The sequence below is a fragment of the Brachycentrus maculatus genome, unplaced genomic scaffold (genome assembly GCF_059751285.1).
Source record: "Brachycentrus maculatus isolate JH-2025_06_01 unplaced genomic scaffold, ASM5975128v1 h1tg000597l, whole genome shotgun sequence".
In the NCBI taxonomy this organism is placed as follows: domain Eukaryota; kingdom Metazoa; phylum Arthropoda; class Insecta; order Trichoptera; family Brachycentridae; genus Brachycentrus; species Brachycentrus maculatus.
Window position 1 is genome coordinate 364,474 of NW_028281337.1, and position 20,796 is coordinate 385,269.

General features: G+C 29.1%; 1 protein-coding gene across 1 annotated transcript in view; it reads right to left on the bottom strand.

Moving 5' to 3' along the window:
* The window catches only part of LOC148301175 (ras-like protein family member 10B), a 174,612-nt gene extending 163,942 nt beyond the window's left edge, over positions 1-10,670 (bottom strand). The window contains exons 1-2 of the mRNA XM_088273710.1: positions 10,059-10,670; positions 5,211-5,384 (exon numbers count right to left, since the gene is read on the bottom strand). Coding sequence (XP_088129836.1) covers positions 5,211-5,346 — 136 coding nt within the window. The 5' untranslated portion in view covers positions 5,347-5,384; positions 10,059-10,670. The remainder of the gene's footprint in view (positions 1-5,210; positions 5,385-10,058) is intronic.
* Positions 10,671-20,796: the final 10,126 nt, after the last annotated feature.

Genomic DNA, 20,796 nt, shown 5'->3' on the forward strand with positions numbered 1-20,796 from the left:
TTATTTGATCAAATTGAAAACATGTATTTTCAGTAAGTGAATTCAGACACCTTCCTTCAGGAAATTTCGTGTCAATAATTCTGTAATTTCAGGGAGGATCGACACTCACAAAGGCACCCACCCAGACACGCATTATCACCTTGAAAAACTAATTTCAAATCTGAAATATCTTATTCTTGAATTGTGTCGCCTACTTTCGAAATCCGCCAGATCCAATTTTTTTTCAACCCTCATCCGTACCCGATGGTGCATAGGGCACTGCATCATACAAACACAGTGTTTTATATTATTTTATTTTATTTTATTTATTTGGGATTTTTACAGCCGCTACAAAACAATATATAACACCAATTAACAAATCTACAGCCGATTAAAAAAATCCTCCGTTAATGCTATTCTTATGAAAGTTATGTTGGTTGGGATGAGTATTATCTTGATCGTTAACACACGAAGGAAAGATGATCAGCCCTCCGCAGTATTAAATAAATATTAGAGTGAAAAAATCACTTTTATTTATTTGCCCCCTCTGGCAATCGAACCCGGGACATCCAGTACGGTAGCCGAGCGTGCAGACCATTACACTACGGAGGCGGATAAAAGTTTACAAGATTTTATAATAACTACTCTTTCGGAATGCCAATTGTGGGTTTTATTGTTTAAAATATTAATATACTGGAATACCCTGCTAAAAAATACTTAACAGCGTTGTATTTCAAATTCCGCTATACTCATGGATTTCGCCTTCTGACCTATATTGGCCAATCAGAGAGCGGGGAATTGTCAAAAATTAAGATGACGTCATTATCGGTTTGTGTCTCGTATTTTTTTTTAATAACTGATTTTTTTTTAATAATGGGAAAATTCTCTGTTTCATAATATTTTATCTAAAGTTAGACAAATCTTTTAATCATAAATGTTACCCGGAGAATTTAGCATTTTTTGTAAAATCGACATACATGGATCTGGCGGATTTTGAAAGTAGGCGACACACTTATAATACGGTGGGATCCCGGATATCCGAATTGATTGGACATGTGGCCTGTTTGGATTTAGAAAAATTTGGATTGGCCGAGAAATTTGTAATAAATACATATGCACTATCTGCCCACTACATTCAAACAGCTGTGTAAGACAGTGTTCCGCAAACTTTTTCTATTCAAAGTACACCTACTAAGTTCCAGGAATTCGAATAGAGTGGTGGTCAATCATGAGTAGAATTGATGAATGTTACACGTGTGTAAAGTTTGAGCTATGAACCAGCCTATGGCGGTCGTAACCCTTAAGTTAATGCCCAGTCTTCTATATTCTTCTTTATCTTCGTTGAGATTTAAAAAAATAATATTAAAAATAACTCCTATAATTGGATATAATCCAGATTTCGCTCACTCCTTTCAAGAACGTCATAAATTAAAAATCGTCAATTTTCAGTTGTACATATGTATTTTCGGAATGCCCAGAAAATGTACTTTATCCCAGCAAAAGAGGCATAATTTTAACTTAATATTTATCCGCTACAGGGCAAAAAAAGTTGTTTTTGCATTTTGAAAAAAGGTATTGTTTAATTATTTTTTTAAATATACTAAATATTTTTCAAATGGAGAAAAAACATTCAGGTTTTACCTAAAAAAAGATCTGTTGCACAGTAAAAAGTTCAATAAGTGGCTTGATATTTATTTTTGATACATTTGATTATATTTTTAAACTTTAAAAGCGTTCTCCTGAAAAATCTAGTTTTTTGATTTATGACGTTCTTGAAAGGAGTGAGCGATTTGTGAACAAGTATTTATTTGGACACACTCAAAATGCTGTAATTATCTTTAAGCTGAAAATATCGTAAACGAAAACACTCAAGTTGGAATTAAACGTACATTCGGTTATAAAAGCGTATAGCCAGTGGCTGAAAATATGTAAGTATTGCCGGTGGTTAAATTAAAACTTGGAGTTTAAAGAAGTAATAAAAAAGTTCCTTCATTGTGTTCGGGATTTAGGAGTTGACGCTTGGATTTTAATGTTTCCCACCCCTCGGACTATACACTGTTAGTAATACAGTGGAAGGTGGTAGCTACCCCCTCCCTTATGCGAGCTTCTTCAACTTTTTGGAAAAAAAATATTTATTATTCTTTAAAGTCCTTATCAAGCGTGAAACGCGTGCGTGAATGCACGTAGTCGAGTTTTGTGAATTTTTAATATTTTATTTTATTTTATTTGTTCGGGAATTGCACAGCTTACAGATAAAAAAAATACAAAATAAACAATAGTTACATTAACAATAATAAATATTACATTACATTAACAAAAATAGTTAAATAAAAAAAGCCAACTAAACAATTCCACATTTATGTTATAAAACTATTAAAAAACATTCAGAGATTTAAAAAAAGGGTATGATATAAAATAATACATTTAGCAGGAAGGAGAAGGAAAGGAGAGGAATATACCTCCTAACAATGATTAAGGAAACACTTGTTTATATACCACTTGAGTTTATTAATGACTACTAGTTTTGGAAGCTAAACATCCATTGTGAGGTCTTAATAATAACTATTATTTATAATTAGTTATTATTCCGACCTGACGATGGAAGTTAAGCTTCCAAAACTAGTAGTCATTAATAAACTCAAGTGGTATAAAAACAAGTGTTTCCTTATTCATTGTAATATGTTTTAACACAAAGTAAATGCTGAAAAAATAAATAAAATACATCATAACAGTTGGGTAAGGCGTTTTAGTGCCTAACTAACCAAATAACTAATTATGAAGCTGCCTCCACGTAAGAATAAGCAGAGAGAGTAGAACGGCATACCACTCTGTCTTTGCAAATATTCTTCGCCTCTTCCACATTCGTGCATCTCCTCATACATACCCGCCGATTATTCTCCTATTATTACCCGCTGACTTCTGACCTGACCACTTTCAAATGTTTGAAATACTTGATAACGCCAAGGTTTCCTCGGTCTTCCTCTAATGTGAGGTCTCATACACAATATTTTGAGTGTGTCATAATCTTTATCTACAAATCTTTGTTTGTTCACTTAGCAGTTATTTATATAGACATCTCAATATAGATAAACAAGAATAAGTCTGAATATTTCAGGGCTTACGACTTGTCAAAGGCTGCTTTAGTAATCACTATCACGTTTGTAACATTCACCAAACTACCCATGATTAACACACACACACACACATATATATATATATATATATATATATATATATATATATATATATATATATATATATATATATATATATATATATATATATATATATTTATATATATATATATATTTATATATATATATATATAAATATATATATATATATATATATATATATATATATATATATATATATATATATATATATATATATATATATATATATATATATATATATATATATATATATATATATATATATATATGTATATATATATATATATATATATGTATATATATATATATATATGTATATATATATATATATATATATATATATATATATATATATATATATATACATATATATACATACATACATATGTTAATTTTTAATTCTATGATTTATATTAAAGGTTTTGAACAGGAAAATACTTTCTCCTATCAAACATTTGAAAAGACCATAATTATACGTAATTATCTTTCAAAAGAAAATATTTTTCAATTCATATTATTTAAAATAACAAGATTCTCTCAACAGTTTGAATGATGAAGGCTGCTGCAAATATTCAGTAAATAGACGTGCCGTAAGTCTTTGAGTAGATAATTCTACATCCAGTGGGAAAAGCAATGAAAAATATAATGCTTCTCGGGAAAGGCCACAAAGTTGTCTAAAAAGGGTGATAAAATAATATTCAGAACTCATCTTGCGAGTGAAGTGAGCTGTCAACGTCGAGGCAAAAAGTATTATACATCGCGCTTTTGCTAAGAGACAATAATATATTATGTTAAGCTAAGTGCCTATCCATTATTTAGTAGGTTATACGATCAAGGACCTTATTCGAAGTTCCAGGATATTGGACTATTTTTAATTTGATTCCCGAAACCCGGTTGTTTTTTTACAAAATACATTCTAATGTTAATAAAACAAGGATTTAAGAGGAAATAGAAAGAGAAGAGTGTCGGGTTGTGGTCCCGTAGTTAGTGTCGTGGACTCTTGAGTCAGAGTTTCTCGATTCGAACCCACTCTACCGCAATTTGATACCTATTTCTAATAAAGAGGCGCTTAGGCTCACAGAAAATGTGTGAAATAAAAATAATTTTGTTAATAATAAAAAAAAACAAATATTTAAAACAAAAGATTATTAATTAGGGAATAAATGTATATTAAATGAATAATTCGATCATCGTACATCCATTGAATAGAATAAAAATTAAACGTATAATATTAAATGTAACTATGAAATGTGGATCATACACACACGCACACACACACACATTAATATATATATATATATATATATATATATATATATATATATATATATATATATATATATATATATATATATATATATATATATATATATATATATATATATATATATATATATATATATATATATATATATATATATATATATATATATATATATATATATATATTTATATATATATATATTTATATATATATATTATATATATATATATATATATATATATATATATATATATATATATATATATATATATATATATATATATATTTATATATATATTTATATATATATATATATATATATATATATATATATATATATATATATATATATATATATATATATATATATATATATATATATATATATATAGCTAAGTTAAACCATGAAGAGTATCGTAATTTTTCCTTTATTTCTATGGATTTTTGCAAAATTATTTGATTTTTACCATTTTTCAACCCTAATTTTGAACCGATTCCCGAGGAAGATGAATTTTGCTTCTTTATCAGTTTTCATTATATTTATTTATCAGTATTTAAATTTAATAATAATTACTATTCTGCTCCTCCAGGAAATAGAACCCGATATCTCCAGCACGGTAGCCAAACGCGCCAACCATTACATCACCCAAGTAAAACGACCGAACTGAGCTATAAGTAACGATAAGTTGGAATTTTGGTATTAGTCTGAATCCCCGATCTCAGTTTTCCAATTCCAATCGCTACAGAAACCGGATATTGACTTTAGAAGTACACAGGAAGTGAAGACTTACGTATTCCATATTTGAACTGCACTACATCCGGCGGGGGCGCCGCCTGGGGCTCGGCCTCCTGCTCGCTCTGCGACCTCCCTTTGACTGGCGAGGACTTCTTGTCGCGTTTCCGGCTCCCAGCTGCCTTTTTACCCATTCCTGAGGATGTCCGGTATCCCGGGACGATTTCCGGATCTGAAAAAGTTCAAAGTATTGATTAAATCACAATTTACAATCGATTAAATAAATAGGCAATCATTCTTTTTTTAGGAATAACCCGCAAAGCCTCTATTTATTTAGAGGCTTGCGTGCAGGTAGGATAGTAATGATTGGGAAGGTATATGTAAAAAAATACATCACAAGCACCCAGACTAATTGAAAATAAATATTTCACTTTTTTTAACAGTAATTATTTAAATAATCAGTTACAATCAATTTAATAATATTTCATCAAAATTAACACATTTTAAAAAAATTATTACGAATCTGTCCATATCTATTTAATAATATTTCATCAATTATATCACATTGTCATAAAATTGTTTTTTAATTGGTTAATATCAATTTTATATTTTTTCATAACTTTTATAAATTTCATCAATTAAATCACATTTTCATCAAATTAATTTGCATTCGGTTAATATAAATTTTATCATATTTCATCAATTATATCACATTTTCAAAAAATTAATTTTTAGTCGGTTAATATCAAATTTTAAATTTTTCATGAATTTTATCATATGTCATCAATTATATCACATTTTCATCAAATTAATTTTTAATCGATTAATGTAAATTTTATCATATTTCATCAATAATATCACATTATCAAAAAATTAATTTTTAATCGATTATTACCAATTTTTTTTAATTAATTTTTTATCATTAAATGTAAATTTTCTAGCGTTTCATCAATTTTATCACATTTTTATGTAACTAATTTGTAATCAGTTACCAAAAATACTATTCAATGTTTCGGTTTGTTCTTATCATTACTTAATATATTACCCTATCGATATCCTTCGGAATTGTAAGAGCAATGGTATTTATATGCCTCTAGGGATCACGAGGGGATGCGATACGGTCTTGATATTATATCGCTTTGTGAATAATTCATTAATAGAAGCGAAGGCATCCAAATGATCAAAATCGAATGTATAGTTTGTAGGTTATGTTTATCAATATAAACAGCGAACCATAAATATTAAATTTGCCATTAAAGGTGGAATACATTATATTCCATGGGGATATGGTATAACATTTCGCTCACTCCTTTCAACAACATCATACTTTTTTTTTAAAAACTTGATTTATCGTTTTTAAAGTTTAAAAATATTATAAAATGTTTCAAAAGTAAACATCAAGCCATTTATTGACCCTTTTAATGCGCAAGAGAACTTTTTAGGTAAAATTTGAATGTTTTTTAGCCATTTGAAAAGTATTTAGTATATTTAAAAAAAAATCAATACCTTTTCTTCAAAATGCAAAAACAACAATTTCTGTCCTGTAGCGGGTAAATATTAAGATAAAAATATGCCGCCTTTGCTGCGATATAGTACATTTTCAGGGCATTTTGAAAACATGCACAACTGAAAAATGACGATTTTTTATTTTTTTAAATAAAATATTACTATTGTGGATATTTTATTTAGTTTTTAACCCAACAATCTCATATCCTTGTCTTGTAAATTTATATATCGTTTGATATGCCTGTAAAATATATTATAGATATTTGAAGAATATTGTTATTGCTGCAGGTATGAAGGTAAAATGTTGAAATAATTATTTTCGGTTCTATATTTTGCCATAACGCTCACTCCTTTCAAGAACGTCATATATCAAAAATCGTCAATTTTCAGTTTTGCATGTTTTCGGAATGCCCAGAAAATGTACTATATCCCAGCAAAAGCGGCATATTTTAAACTTAATATTTACCCGCTACAGGGCAGAAAGTGTTGTTTTGCATTTTGAAGAAAAGGAAGTGTTTAATTATTTTTTTAAATAAATTAAATATTTTGCAAACGGAGAAAAAACCTTCAGGTTTTACCCAAAAAGATCTATTGTGTGTGCACATTAAAAAGTTCAATAAGTGGCTTGATATTTACTTTTAAAACATTGTGTTATATTTTTAAACTTTAAAAACGTTCTCCTGAAAAATCAACTTTTTTGATTTATGACGTTCTTGAAAGGGGTTAGCGATATATGACGTTGAAAGGAATGAGTGATATACCAACTCAGCATAAACCAAACATACTTTTACCACGTAAACAATTATCGAAAAATATAATTCGAGCCTTCAGGCTTTTCATTATGTAATTTAATCCATACATTTTCAAGGTAATTGCTTCATCAAAAGCTTTCAAGATACGTTATAAAGCAAAATTAACCATATGACACAAGTTTGAGATCAAAGCTTTTATTCGACAAAGTCATGTTTCCTTTCATTTTACGAAACTTAATACAAGAGATCGTAATATTGTGATGTTGTTCCGGATTGATTTTCCGAATATTTTCCAGTAAATATTGCCTAAGGAGATTTTAGAACAAAGGAAATATGTATATATACAAATACGTAAGCAAACTTACCTGAATATCCAATTATAATATTATTTTAGAACGTCGCGTAATTTTAATACCAGAATAAAAGAACACATACGATGTCTAAACAATAATAACTTCTCCGAATTTTCCAATCACCTCATAGAATCAAATCACGTCTTCAAAAAAGACACGGGAGTAAAAATATTAAACACTAATAATAAAGGTTTAAAACTAAATAATATGGAGATTTTTTATATTAGGAAAGCACTTAAAAATAATATTCCTCTAATTAACAACCAAATGAATTTTACATATAGTCCATTGTTTGATTCGACATCGGTTAAACACGATTCGTCAATATCCAATTCGAACCCCCCCACTCCTTTCATCCTACAAGTATATAAGAAGATTCGATTCCTAGTCTAATTTTAATGTACGTTTAACCTCGGCTCGTAACGCATGTCTGTATTGAAAACTATAGTGCATGTTGGTCTTCGGGTCGACCAAAAATCGCATGTGTTAGACATTTTGTGTAGTTTTGAGTGTGTAAATGGTGCTATGGTGGTGAAGGGTAGTATTGTTTGCATGCTGTGTTAGTGATTGTCTTGACGAAGAGACGGGTACGTCTCGAAACCGGTAGACGTAAAAATCTCGGTGAGTGGTTATATACTAATTTTATTAACATTTTTGTAAAAAAAAAATAAGTAAAAATGACTAACCACAAAGTAAATGCTTTAAATATTAATAATATTGAGAATATAATATTATCTATTGGATAATTTATATGGCGCCGTATTCATGATAAATCTCTTTTATCACGTAATTATAATTCACAGTAATTTTAACATTTAAAACGACATTCGAAAATAATTATGTTCGCGTCAATATGTATGTACACATACACATTTTTTTTAAACCCTTATCCGCACCCCAATGGTGCATAGGGCACTGCATCATATAAACGCAGTGTTATCTTGATCGTTTACACATGAAGGAAAGGTGATCAGCCCTCCGCTTCAAGTACCAGTCCAGTGTAATATTGAATAAATACACATACACATTAACACATAAATATAAATAAAAAAAATCATATATAAAAAATCATAAATCTCCTACGGTAAATAACATGTTTTTTTAAAGATAGTGACAGGTAATAACATTTTTTAAAACATTTTTTTTTGACGCAATGGCAGTGCCATCTGTTGAACGTAACAGCAATTTACGCAATAAAAAAACTTTGCTTATGGCAGTCACTGTGCTTCTTGATAGTCTTGTTACCGTCACCGAATTCTGCATCTATGACATTATTTATTTATAAAAGTAAAGTATTTTATATTTTTGACAACTCTCCATATTATTTATCACTATACAGTAAATGATTGGAACATTGATTAAAATTTTAAACATTTTTTTTGGAAATCGTTTTAATAATGTAAGATATAAAATAATTTGCAAAGTTCGGATCTTGCATATGTACATCCAAATAAAAGGTTCTCTGCTATATTTAAGCTTTCCAAATCAAACTATAGATGGTTCTAGTTGATTCACATGTACAGTGTCATGAGATTAAATTATATATCGCTCACTCCTTTCAAGAACGTCATAAATCATAAATCGTCAATTTTCAGTTGCGCATGTTTTCAGAATGCCCAGAAAATGTACTATATGCCAGCAAAAGCGGCATGTTTTTAACTTAATATTTACCCGCTACAGGGCAGAAAGTTTTGTTTTTGCATTTTGAAGAAAAAGTATTGTTTAATTATTTTTTTAAATATACTAAATATTTTTCAAACTGAGAAAAAACCTTCAGGTTTTACCTAAAAAGTTTTGTTGCACAGTAAAAAGTTCAATAAGTGGCTTGATATTTATTTTTAATACATTGTATTATATTTTTAAACTTTAAAAACGTTCTCCTGAAAAATAAAGTTTTTTTTTATAAATGACGTTCTTGAAAGGAGTGAGCGATATGTACTCATAGGAGATCCAAAATTTTGAAGAGTGTGGTTATCAGTCATGGGTAGAATGGTGAGTGTTGCACGTGTGTACAATGATCACTTAACCAGCCTAAGACAGTTCGAAACGCTCTAAATTACTATACTTCCATATTCTTCTTCATCTATATTGAGATATAACAAATGTAAATAACTCCTATTAAGTATTTGGACACATTCAAAATGTTGTGAATATAAAAATAGTTTATAGCAATTTTTATAATTCATTAAACTAACAATTCAGAGAGTTATCACACTTTTTTATAAAAGCCTCAAAAATTTCCCAAGGAAATATTTTGATATCGTTTAAAGTCACCCTTATTTATATAGTGCTTACCTTATAAAGTTTGCCGCTCTTTACAGATATGTCACATGTTTTTAAAATATTTTTATAGCCAAGGTTCAATGCTTTTCGGAAATTATTTTTACGATATATCTTTTAAAAATACTTTAAACTTAATGATTTCAGATAACAACAGGCAAAACTTAAACATTTTCATTCATATTGCTCGTGAGATACTGATACAAAAATATGCAATAACTTTAAGTGGTGACAATAATCACCAACTTACATTAAACGATTTAATAACATTTCAACACTTATAACATTTTAAATCTACTTATAGCATTTGACACAACCACAAATATTACTTTGAAATCACTAAAATCCCGTGTTTAACTTAAGATAAGTCATATTTATTAACAAAACAACAACGAGTTTTCGAGATGTCGTCGAGGAAACGTAACCTCAAACATGCTACAAAAAATAGTTTGTCTTCATCGCGCCAATAGGGGGGGTGTAAATAAATCATTTCAAAATATATTAACGCGAAATAAATGCAAAAAACGCGACGGTTATTAGGAAATGTGTGAAATTATGACATAACCTAAAATTGCGAGATTCGATAAACAAAATAGGCGCACGACCCTGGCGACGGTTTTCGGAACTAACAGCCTCCGAGGAGTGTGCGCAATTCACAGTGTAGGAATCGATTTGGGAATATTTTCTGGGCACGTATTTGGCTGATTGAAATTAATGAGCGGATAGCCCAACGGTATAAAGCAAATCTAACAAACTATAAAGTTGTCAAGGGCTAGAATTATTCAATTGCCTCAATTCGCTTACTCCAAAAATCATCAATTTTCAGTTGTGCATGTTTTCGGAATGCCCAGAAAATGTAAATATACTAAATATTTTTCTAATGGAAAAAAAATATTCAGGTTTTACCTAAAAAGATCTGTTGCACAGTAAAAAGATCAATAAGTGGCTTGATATTTATCTTTAATACATTTTTTTATATTTTTAAACTTTAAAATAGGTCTCTTTTATATATATGACGTTATATATACGATTTAAAAAAAAAAAGCAAAATGACTAAAGCCTCCTCACAATTTTCAATATTCCCACTGATAAAAAAAATAAGAAAAAGCTCCTACCCCCTCTTCATCCTTCAATATCAAGGGCACTACTTTAAAATTTAGACTTAACTACACATATCGGTCACTCCTTTCAAGAACGTCATAAATCAAAATACTAGATTTTTCAGGAGAACGATTTTAAAGTTTAAAAATATAACATAGTGTATTCAAAATAAATATCAAGCTACTTATTGAACTTTTTACTGTGCAACAGATCTTTTTAGGTAAAACCTGAAGGTTTTTTCTCCATTTGAAAAATAGTAATTTTATTTATAAAAATAATTAAATAATACATTTTCTTCAAAATACAAAAACAACATTTTCTGCCCTGTAGCGGGTAAATATTATGTTAAAAATATGCCGCTTTTGCTGGGATATAGTACATTTTCTGGGCATTCCGAAAACATGCACAACTGAAAATTGTCGATTTTTGATTTATGACGTTCTTCAAAGGAGTGAGCGATATGGTGTTTGATCTCGATACTCAATCATCGAAATACATTGAAACACGTGTCGCAACATATTTTAATAGTGGTATTTACCAAGTAAAATTTTAATTAAAATTTAAGATTTTTTTCCGAGAAAAAGCCTTGAATCATAAATAAGATTCGTCGGGGCGGAAAGATACGATGCTAAAAGAATAAATGCACTGGAACAAGTTTACAAAGAACTATACAGAACGAAATGGAAGAAAAAACAAATAAAAATGTGAAAATTCAGACGCTTTCAGGCATATTAATGAGTGTAGAATTACTTCTAAAGCAATCTCAAAGTGCGCGCTTGGATTAAAATCAAAGGAAATTTTGAAAGTTTAACCACTTATACGTAAGTAGCTACGTATGTGAATTTAAGCGTTTATTTTTAAAGGCAATGTGCTATTTATCAAACGATTTCTTAACCTTTTTATTATTTACGCCGTTAAACATTGGATTATTTACCCTACGGATGATATTACATATGATGATATTTGATGATATCACATATGATGATTACAAGAATCGTGAAGTATTTCACCCTTTTATTAAGATGTATGCGAGATGCTAACTGGACAATTTTACATACTGGGAGACGCCGAAACAAATTATTTTACATTTTTTGTAGCTTATATTTTGACCAGTTATTTTATTCACAACATTTTAAATTTTATCCAAAAACTTGTTCACGAATCTGGGTTTATCAGCTAAGGAGTTATTTATACATATTGACATGTCCATACTTTTAAAATACGTAGTAGAGAAACCCAGATTCGTGAATCAGTATTTGCACACACTCAAAATGTTAAAAAAAATAATTGTCATTTTTGTAGCTTTTTAAGTGTTTTGTAGTATTTTTATAAGTTCGATTCAGCATGGTAAAATTGTCAAATGAAAAATGTAAGGAATCAATGGACCATGGTAATAAATTAGGAAATTCTATTTAAAGCAGTTATGTATTATCATTTGGACAAAGTTGGGTATAAATTGTTTTCATCAGTACGCCCTCCAATAGAATTTATAGCCTTATCCTCCCCTCCCTACATCTAGGGAGGGCAACTCCATAAATCTCTCTTCCGGATTTGGACATTTCTAAGGCATTGTTTTTTTACAATTTCAGGAAATATTTCAGGACTTTTCACGTATTCATTCTAATGAGAATACTAATTTCACGAATTGCGTCCCACTGAGAAATGGCCTGGCAGTTCATTTAATTAAATGTTTTTCAAACGAGAGGCAACGAAATTCAATATAAATAATATATTTTTCATTTAAATTTTACTTAGTTAATACCATTATTTCTTAAAATCATTTGAAAATGAGGCGGAATGTATCGAAACACGTGGTACGATAGATTTTAAGAAATAGCGGTATTTACAAAATACAACTTAAATTAAAAATGGATAGATATTAGTAAAAACTAACTGCCAAATCAGTTAATGAGAATAAAAAAATAAATCAAACAAAAAAATCGTTTTTTCACTAAATTCGTTCCTAAACATTGTTCAAATTTGAATGAACACCATTTTTTTAAAATAAAATATTAGTAATGAAACTAAACTGGAACAATTTTGGAAGCTAAACTGGCAGTTCACAACAGAGTGCTAGTATCGACTTTGATGTACGGAAGCAAAACATGGAATCGTCATCAGGGATGATGAGTGATTGGTTTGTGTTTTAGTATTAATCAGGTTAAATAAAGAAGCGGTTAGCTTCGAAACCGGTAGACATTATAATAAGTTATAAAAAAATATTTATAGTGATTTTAAAACAAAATTACATTTCAATTTTAAAATGGAAGATCACAAAGTTAGTGCTTCAAATGTAAATTATAAAAACCAACTAGATTCATATATCGCTCACTCCTTTCAAGAACGTCATAAATAAAAAAAAAAGATTTTTCAGGAGAACGTTTAAGTTCAAAAATATAATACAATGTTTTAAAAACAAATACCAAGCCACTTATAGAACTTGTTACTGTGCAACAGATATTTTTAGGTAAAACCTGAATGTTTTTTCTCCATTTGAAAAATATAAAGTATATTTAAAAAAATAATTAAACAATACATTTTCTTCAAATTGCAAAAACAACACTTTCTGCCCTGTAGCGGGTAAATATTAAGTTTAAAATATACCTCTTTTGCTGGAATATAGTACATTTTCTGGGCATTCAGAAAACATGCACAACTGAAAATTTACGTTTTTTGAAAGGAGTGAGCGATATATGTACGAGTATATCACCCGTGCCGATAATATATATCACCTGTACCGATTTCAACCTTTTTTCCTAAGAACGTCAAAACAATCAACAATCCCTTTATTTATAAAAAACGTAATATCTCAGATTCTATAGTGAAATTAATAATCATAATTGGTAATAATTCTTCCATTTCGTTTCCACATTTACAAAAGATAATTGGACCGCCCTTCTTGGTCCGCCGAGCATATTTCATTTACCCCAAGGTACATTAAGCAGAGAGAGATTTGGCCAATGTCGGCGTAATTATACCTTCAACTTTCCCGATTCCCGTCTCGATCTACCGTACTCCCTAATCTGCGGGGAGCCTTATTAATTAGGCGGGAAAAGATTGAAACTTTTGGCGCCCAAACTTCGCCAACCGTCGCCATGACAGCAACGGTATTGAGCTTTGGGGAAAAGTTGCACCTTCGGTACGTTTCAACTTAAAATCAAAATACTTGCATTAAGACCCAACATACGTTCGATAGATATCGCTCTAAATAAAAATATTTTTTAAAAAAAGTTTTTTTTCTTCTTTTTAGATGGGAGTTGAATCGCTCACTCCTTTCAACAACGTCAAATATCAAAACACTTGATTTTCAGGATATCGTTTTTAAAGTTTAAAAATATAATAAAATGTATTAAAAATAAATATCAAGCCATTTATTGAACTTTCTACTGTGCAACGGATCGTTTTAGGTAAAACCTGATTGTTTTTTCTCCATTTGAAAAATATTTATTATATTTAAAAAAATAATTTAAAAATACCTTTTCTTCAAAATGCAAAAACAACACTTTCTGCCCTGTAGCGGGTAAATATTATGTTCAAAATATTCCGCTTTTGCTGGGATATAGTACATTTTATGGGCATTCCGAAAACATGCACTACTGAAAATTGTTGAATTTTTAAATAAGACTTGTTGAAAGGAGTGGGCGACATGTGTTATTTACCTTAATTCTTATGTTCGAGGTTTAGAGATCATTAAATGGATTTTTGTCTCTTCTAACTAAAAAAAAAAATATTTTAATCTGTGTTGTTTTTTTTTCAAATACCGCTTCCCTGTTAAGTCAAATATAAGGTGACACAAACTTTTTGCACCGGGAACTTTTAAACATATTATTTTTTGACATCTCATCAAGGATGAAGAAGAATATGGAAGTCAGGGCATTTACGAGATGGTTTTATGTCAAAAAATAATATGAAAATAACTCCTGTAAATAGAGATAATCCAGATTTTGTGAACAAGTATTTGGATAATCTCAAAATGTTGTAAACTTTTTAACAACCAAGAATAATACAAACAAGAATGATGATCATAGCGTCCTAATTTGTAAAACCATCGTGATTGTCTTTTTTATACAATATATGGGAGTTGCATTTATTATTTACCTAGCTTATTACGTACAAGGTTTATATATCATTAAATAGATTTTTTTCTCTTCTAGCTAAAGAATGTTTTATTTTCATCTGTGTTGGGAACAGGAGGGATAATCTAGTGCGAGACTATCGGGAACTTCTCAGCTTGCTTATTGCTGAGAGAAAACCGCGGAAAACTCCGTCATTTTCTAGTGAATCTAACATGTATTACTTATAGATCAAATAATATGTAGGATAGTGTTGACCTTCCACTTGTAAATCTGTGTTGTTCTGAACATACGGTTTTGTCCGCCTTACTAAGACAATTCGCAATCGAGAATTTTCCGATTTATTTCTTGTATGTAATTGTCATTTATGGGACAAATTGTTGTGAAATTCTATTGTATTGTATTAAATCTATTTTATGATAGTGATGATTATTGTAAGTGATGATTTTCATAAATGTATTCTTAATTGTAATTGTACATATTTTTGTTAATGTTGTTAAAGGCATTAGGTGTAAATAAAACAAAATAAAAAAAAGCAGGCAAGGTCATTTTTTTATAAGGCTCGTATTCATACAATATTTTATACATCTCGCTCACTCCTTTTAACAACGTCTTTTATAAAAAATCGTCCATTTTGAGTTGTGCATGTTTTCGGAATGCCCTGAAAATGTACTATATCTCAGCAAACGCGGCATATTTTTAACTAAATATTTACGTTGTTTTTCAGGAGAGGTATTGTTAATTATTTTTTTTAAATATTAAATATTTTTCAAATGGACAAAAAACATTCAGGTTTTACATAAAAAGATCTGTTGCACAGTCAAAAGTTTGATAAGTAGCTTGATATTTATTATTAATACGTTTTATTATATTTTTAAACAATAAAAATGATCTGAAAAATTTAGTTTTTTGATATATGACGTTGTTGAAAGGAGTGAGCGATCTGTATAATGTAATCTAAAATAGAAATTACTGAGTTTTCTAAATTAAGTCCTTACACCGTCTCTGCATACTCACAGCGACTTAAAATAGTTTTATCTCAGAAGAATTTCCTTACGGACAAAACTTTGAACGTTAATTGAAAATCCGAATCCAATGTTTCCCAAACATTTTTAATTGGTGACCCCTTTTACCTGATACCGGGTTTCCCAAACTTTTGTTGGTGTTCGAGACATGAATTAGTGTTCCATAAAATTTGCAGTGATTCTATATATGGTATACTACATAATGAGCAACTAATTCGATTCTAAATCTGTCCATGCCCAAGTATTTGAAATATTAAAAATGCCAAGTCATCCTCGGTCTTCATTTGCTCATATTTCCAACTACATTCGCCTCATTTATTTGTTTTACCGTTATATTCTCACTCATTCGTTTCAAATGTCAAAACCATCCAAACACACTTCTACACAATTTTTTCGATAATGCTTAATCTCAGCCTTGCATTCTTTCCCTATATCACCATGCTTGACAGGCGCTATGGCTTAGTTGAAAGATGCTCGACTGCGAAACTGGTGTCGCGGGATCGATTCCCGCCATTTACAATATAAATTCAAGAAATATTTTTTTTTAATTGGTCTTGGTGTTTGTGATGTATTTTTCACATTTACCTTCCCATTCCTTACTATCCTACCTGCAGATAAACCTCTAAAAAAGAGGCTTTGCAGGTTATTCTTTTAAAATAAAATTTCTTTTAAAAACCATTATTTTGGATTTGTCAACATTCATCAACAAATTACCTTCCCTGCACTCATTATACACCTTTAACGCCATCTCCTGCATATTTTCTCTACATCTAAACATACCTTTATTATTTTTTCGATAATAAATATTTCAGCCTTATTTTACCATTCAAAAATGTATTTAACACTATTTTGACACTCATCAGTCCCATTTGTTAATATATTCATCCCCACTTTTCTTACGACCCCAAAGTTAAGAAACACTGCCATAATTGGCCCACCGAATTGTTCATTTTCCGTTTTCGCGGTTAATTATTCCGACATTATATAAATCAAATTTTATATAAAGAGAGATAAAGAAATTTCAGACTGTTACAAAGTTTGTAATTAATTTACATTTATTAGTATTCATTTTATTACTTAAGTCAAAATAAAATTCCCTGTGGCTGAAAACTTTCCATAATCTAATATGCCCCAAAATATGGAAATGGCTACTAAAGAAACCAGAAATAAATACTTAATTTCCTCAAGGGATTAAAAGTTGACTTAATTTAAACTTTATTTTAATGAGTCGTTTGGCAAAAAGTGGTCCATGTAAAAAAAACCTAATTATAAAAAAAGTTAATTTATACAATTCGTTAAGGGTCAACCTACCGAAGGGTCAGACAATCTGGTTAATTTATCTAATTTTTTTTTTCATTAACCTTCCTCGAGTGAAGTATCTAAAAATTACGTATGTTCCAAAGAGGGGGTATTCAAAGACCCCCATGCTATTCATAGAAATATTTTTGACATACATAAAATGTTGTAAAGATTATACGTGCAAAATATTTTGAAACAAAAAATTCCAAATTATTCCTACTAAGTATTATTATTGTAAAAAATGTGAATCGAATTGCTTAAATGACTATCAATTTTCGAGTGAAAAGTTGTTGAGTTTTTTTTCTGTAATGTTTTTTTTTTGCAGAAACTTTGTGGTACTTTTTATAAAACTTAAAATTTCAAAAAATAAAACAACCATGAAGATGACAAGGTTCTTGTCGAAATCAGTTGGAGAAAAGTTAAAAATAACGTTCAAGTTTTATTTAATAAAGTTTTACGAGCGTTTATGTTGTTAAATGTTTAATATAGAAAGTAGGTACCTAAGGGAATGGTCACAATATAATTTTAATCAAGAAAAAACGTTTAAAATTAGGCCCCAGAGTACGTTGAAACTAGTTAATGTACTAAGAAAAAACTATATGAAAAGCGATCACATATCGCTCACTCCTTTCAACAACGTCATATATCAAAAATCGTAAATTCTTAGTTGTGGATATTTTCGGAATGCCCAGAAATTGTACTATATCCCAGCAAAAGAGGCATATTTTTAAGATTAATAATATCCCGCTACAGGGCAGAAAATGTTGTTTTTGCATTTAGAAGAAAACGTATTGCTTAATATTTTTTTTTATTATACTTAATATTTTTCAAATGGAGAAATTACCTTCAGGTTTTACCTAAAAAGATCTGTTGTACAGTAAAAAGTTCAATAAGTGGCTTGATATTTATTTTTAATACATTGTGTTATATTTTTAAACTTTAAAAACATTCTCCTGAAAAATCTTTTTTTTTTATTTATGACGTTCTTGAAAGAAGTGAGCGATATGTGTGATGCTATGAATTTAATAACAAGAGTAATTTTGAAAAATTTACAAAAGCGCTATTTTCGTAAAATACTACCTCATGGGCGCCTCGGTGTGATATTGTATGATACATTGTTTATTCTTAGACAAAATAAATTAAGTCAAAAGTGGAAAATTATGATAAGTATGAAAAAAGTGAAAATTATGAAAAGGAAAAAAAATCATGCATTTTAAGAATAAAACTTGGAAAAACGAAAATTAATGGAAAATTATCAACGTGATGAAAAATGAAATTGTAAAAATTATGATCCTTGAAAAATTATGCGGATTGCATTGAAATACATGTCAATCAATTTTTATAGAATGAAACGCGGAAAAATGAAAAATAATAAAGATTTTAGGTACAAATGAAAATTTAAATATTGTGATAATGAAAAAAATTATCCAGATTGCATCAAAATGCTTGTCACATTAAATTTTAATAATGAAATGCGGAAAATAAATATGAATTATTTTGAAAATTAGAAACATGATGAATATTGTTGAAATGGAAAAAAAATTAAATAGAAAATGATTATAAACAATTGTGAATAATGAAAACAGATTTTAAATAATAGTGATATTTACCAAGCAAAACTTACATTAAAAATCGATAGATATTACGATAAAGTGACAAATCAATTCATGAAATGACATACTTTTCGTTGGTGAGAAACGCTCAGTATTTTTTTATTTATTTAAAATAAACAAAAAAACTTGATTTGGTGTGATTCTCACAAATACCATTTGTAGATTTATTGCCTTGTTTTTCGGAACTGGCAGACGAATATATCTTTTATCCCCTGTGCGGGCAAAATACTCTACTATTTTTTAGCTTAGCTACTGGTTTTAGTGGTTTACTTTAATACTATAATGCTATTATATTGTATTTGTGACCATGGGGGTACCTACTCTAGTGATAATATGAGATTTATTGACTGCATCGTTTCTCAAACTTTATTGGCGGCGGGACCCTCATGAAATATTTTACGGATCCCTGAAATAAGGAAAACCTGGGAAAGTTATTCGTTTATTATTGTATTAATTATAATTATATAATTTAAATCATACAAAAATATATATGAACCATGCACAAAAGTGCAATACACGAAATAACACGTATTGATTCCACTGTAAATTGATTGAAAATTTGTTTCCATTTCATTTCAGGTGGGATATTCGATGGCCCGCACTTCATTTTCTGTAAACCCAGGTAACATTTAAATAAATCGGTTGTTTATTGCTTACAACACCGTTTTTATATTGAAAAAATACATTTTTCTTCAAATAAATGTATGGTTGAGAAAAGAAAAGAGTTATTGAGAGGTTCGAAAATTGATATATTGACAAAAATTTCAACATATACTTACTTATAATATTCTAAAAAATCTGAGTTGAATGGTGTAAGCTCCACTAGTTTTGAGAACTATAGATGTTCCCACGGACAGATGAAAATACAACAACAGCAAACACAACTTTGTGTATTTACCTGTTTATCTGTAAGTTAGAACATCTGTAGTTCTCGATATACAATATATCGTGTTTACATTATTTATCTAAAAACTGGCCTTTTACAAGTTTTTTTGTTATTTGTTTAATATAAGTATGTAGCTGCAAAAGTTTTTTTTTAAATTTCATTAATTTAGTAGACATTTCTAGATTACAATCTTGAAATTAATTACGCTGTTCTCTTCAATAAAAAGACTAAGCTCTTGTGCTTGGAGAGGGACTTACATTTATTATTTAATGTTTATGTTTTTGGGTGATAGATTTTCTTTAAAAAAAAAATAATGTTTTTCTTCGATTAACAGGTAAGTATATAAGTAATCAATTTTAAGCATTTTAATGTCTTCAATTTTTTTATATCTCTAGGAAGGTTATTGAAGTATTTGGTTCCCAAATACATATTATTTAAAGTTCAATTGGAATTGTGTGGTATTGCATTTTGGTATTGTAAAGTCATTCAAGTCTTTTAAATATATTTTTTTAAATTTATAACGAATTCATAGTTTTGGGAATAGTTTGAAGCTCACAAAGGGTTAACTTGGATACAGATAATAGATGTGGTGGTCGATTATATTTTGGACCGAAGCCAAATTCATTATTTGGCTGACTCAATCGAATTCGTTCAGTCGTAATAAACTCATTACGTTTATAAATGGTATGAAGAGTATACAACACTGTCCAGGTTTCCGAAAACATCAGATGTTCTCAATACTAGTCGTGTTTACTA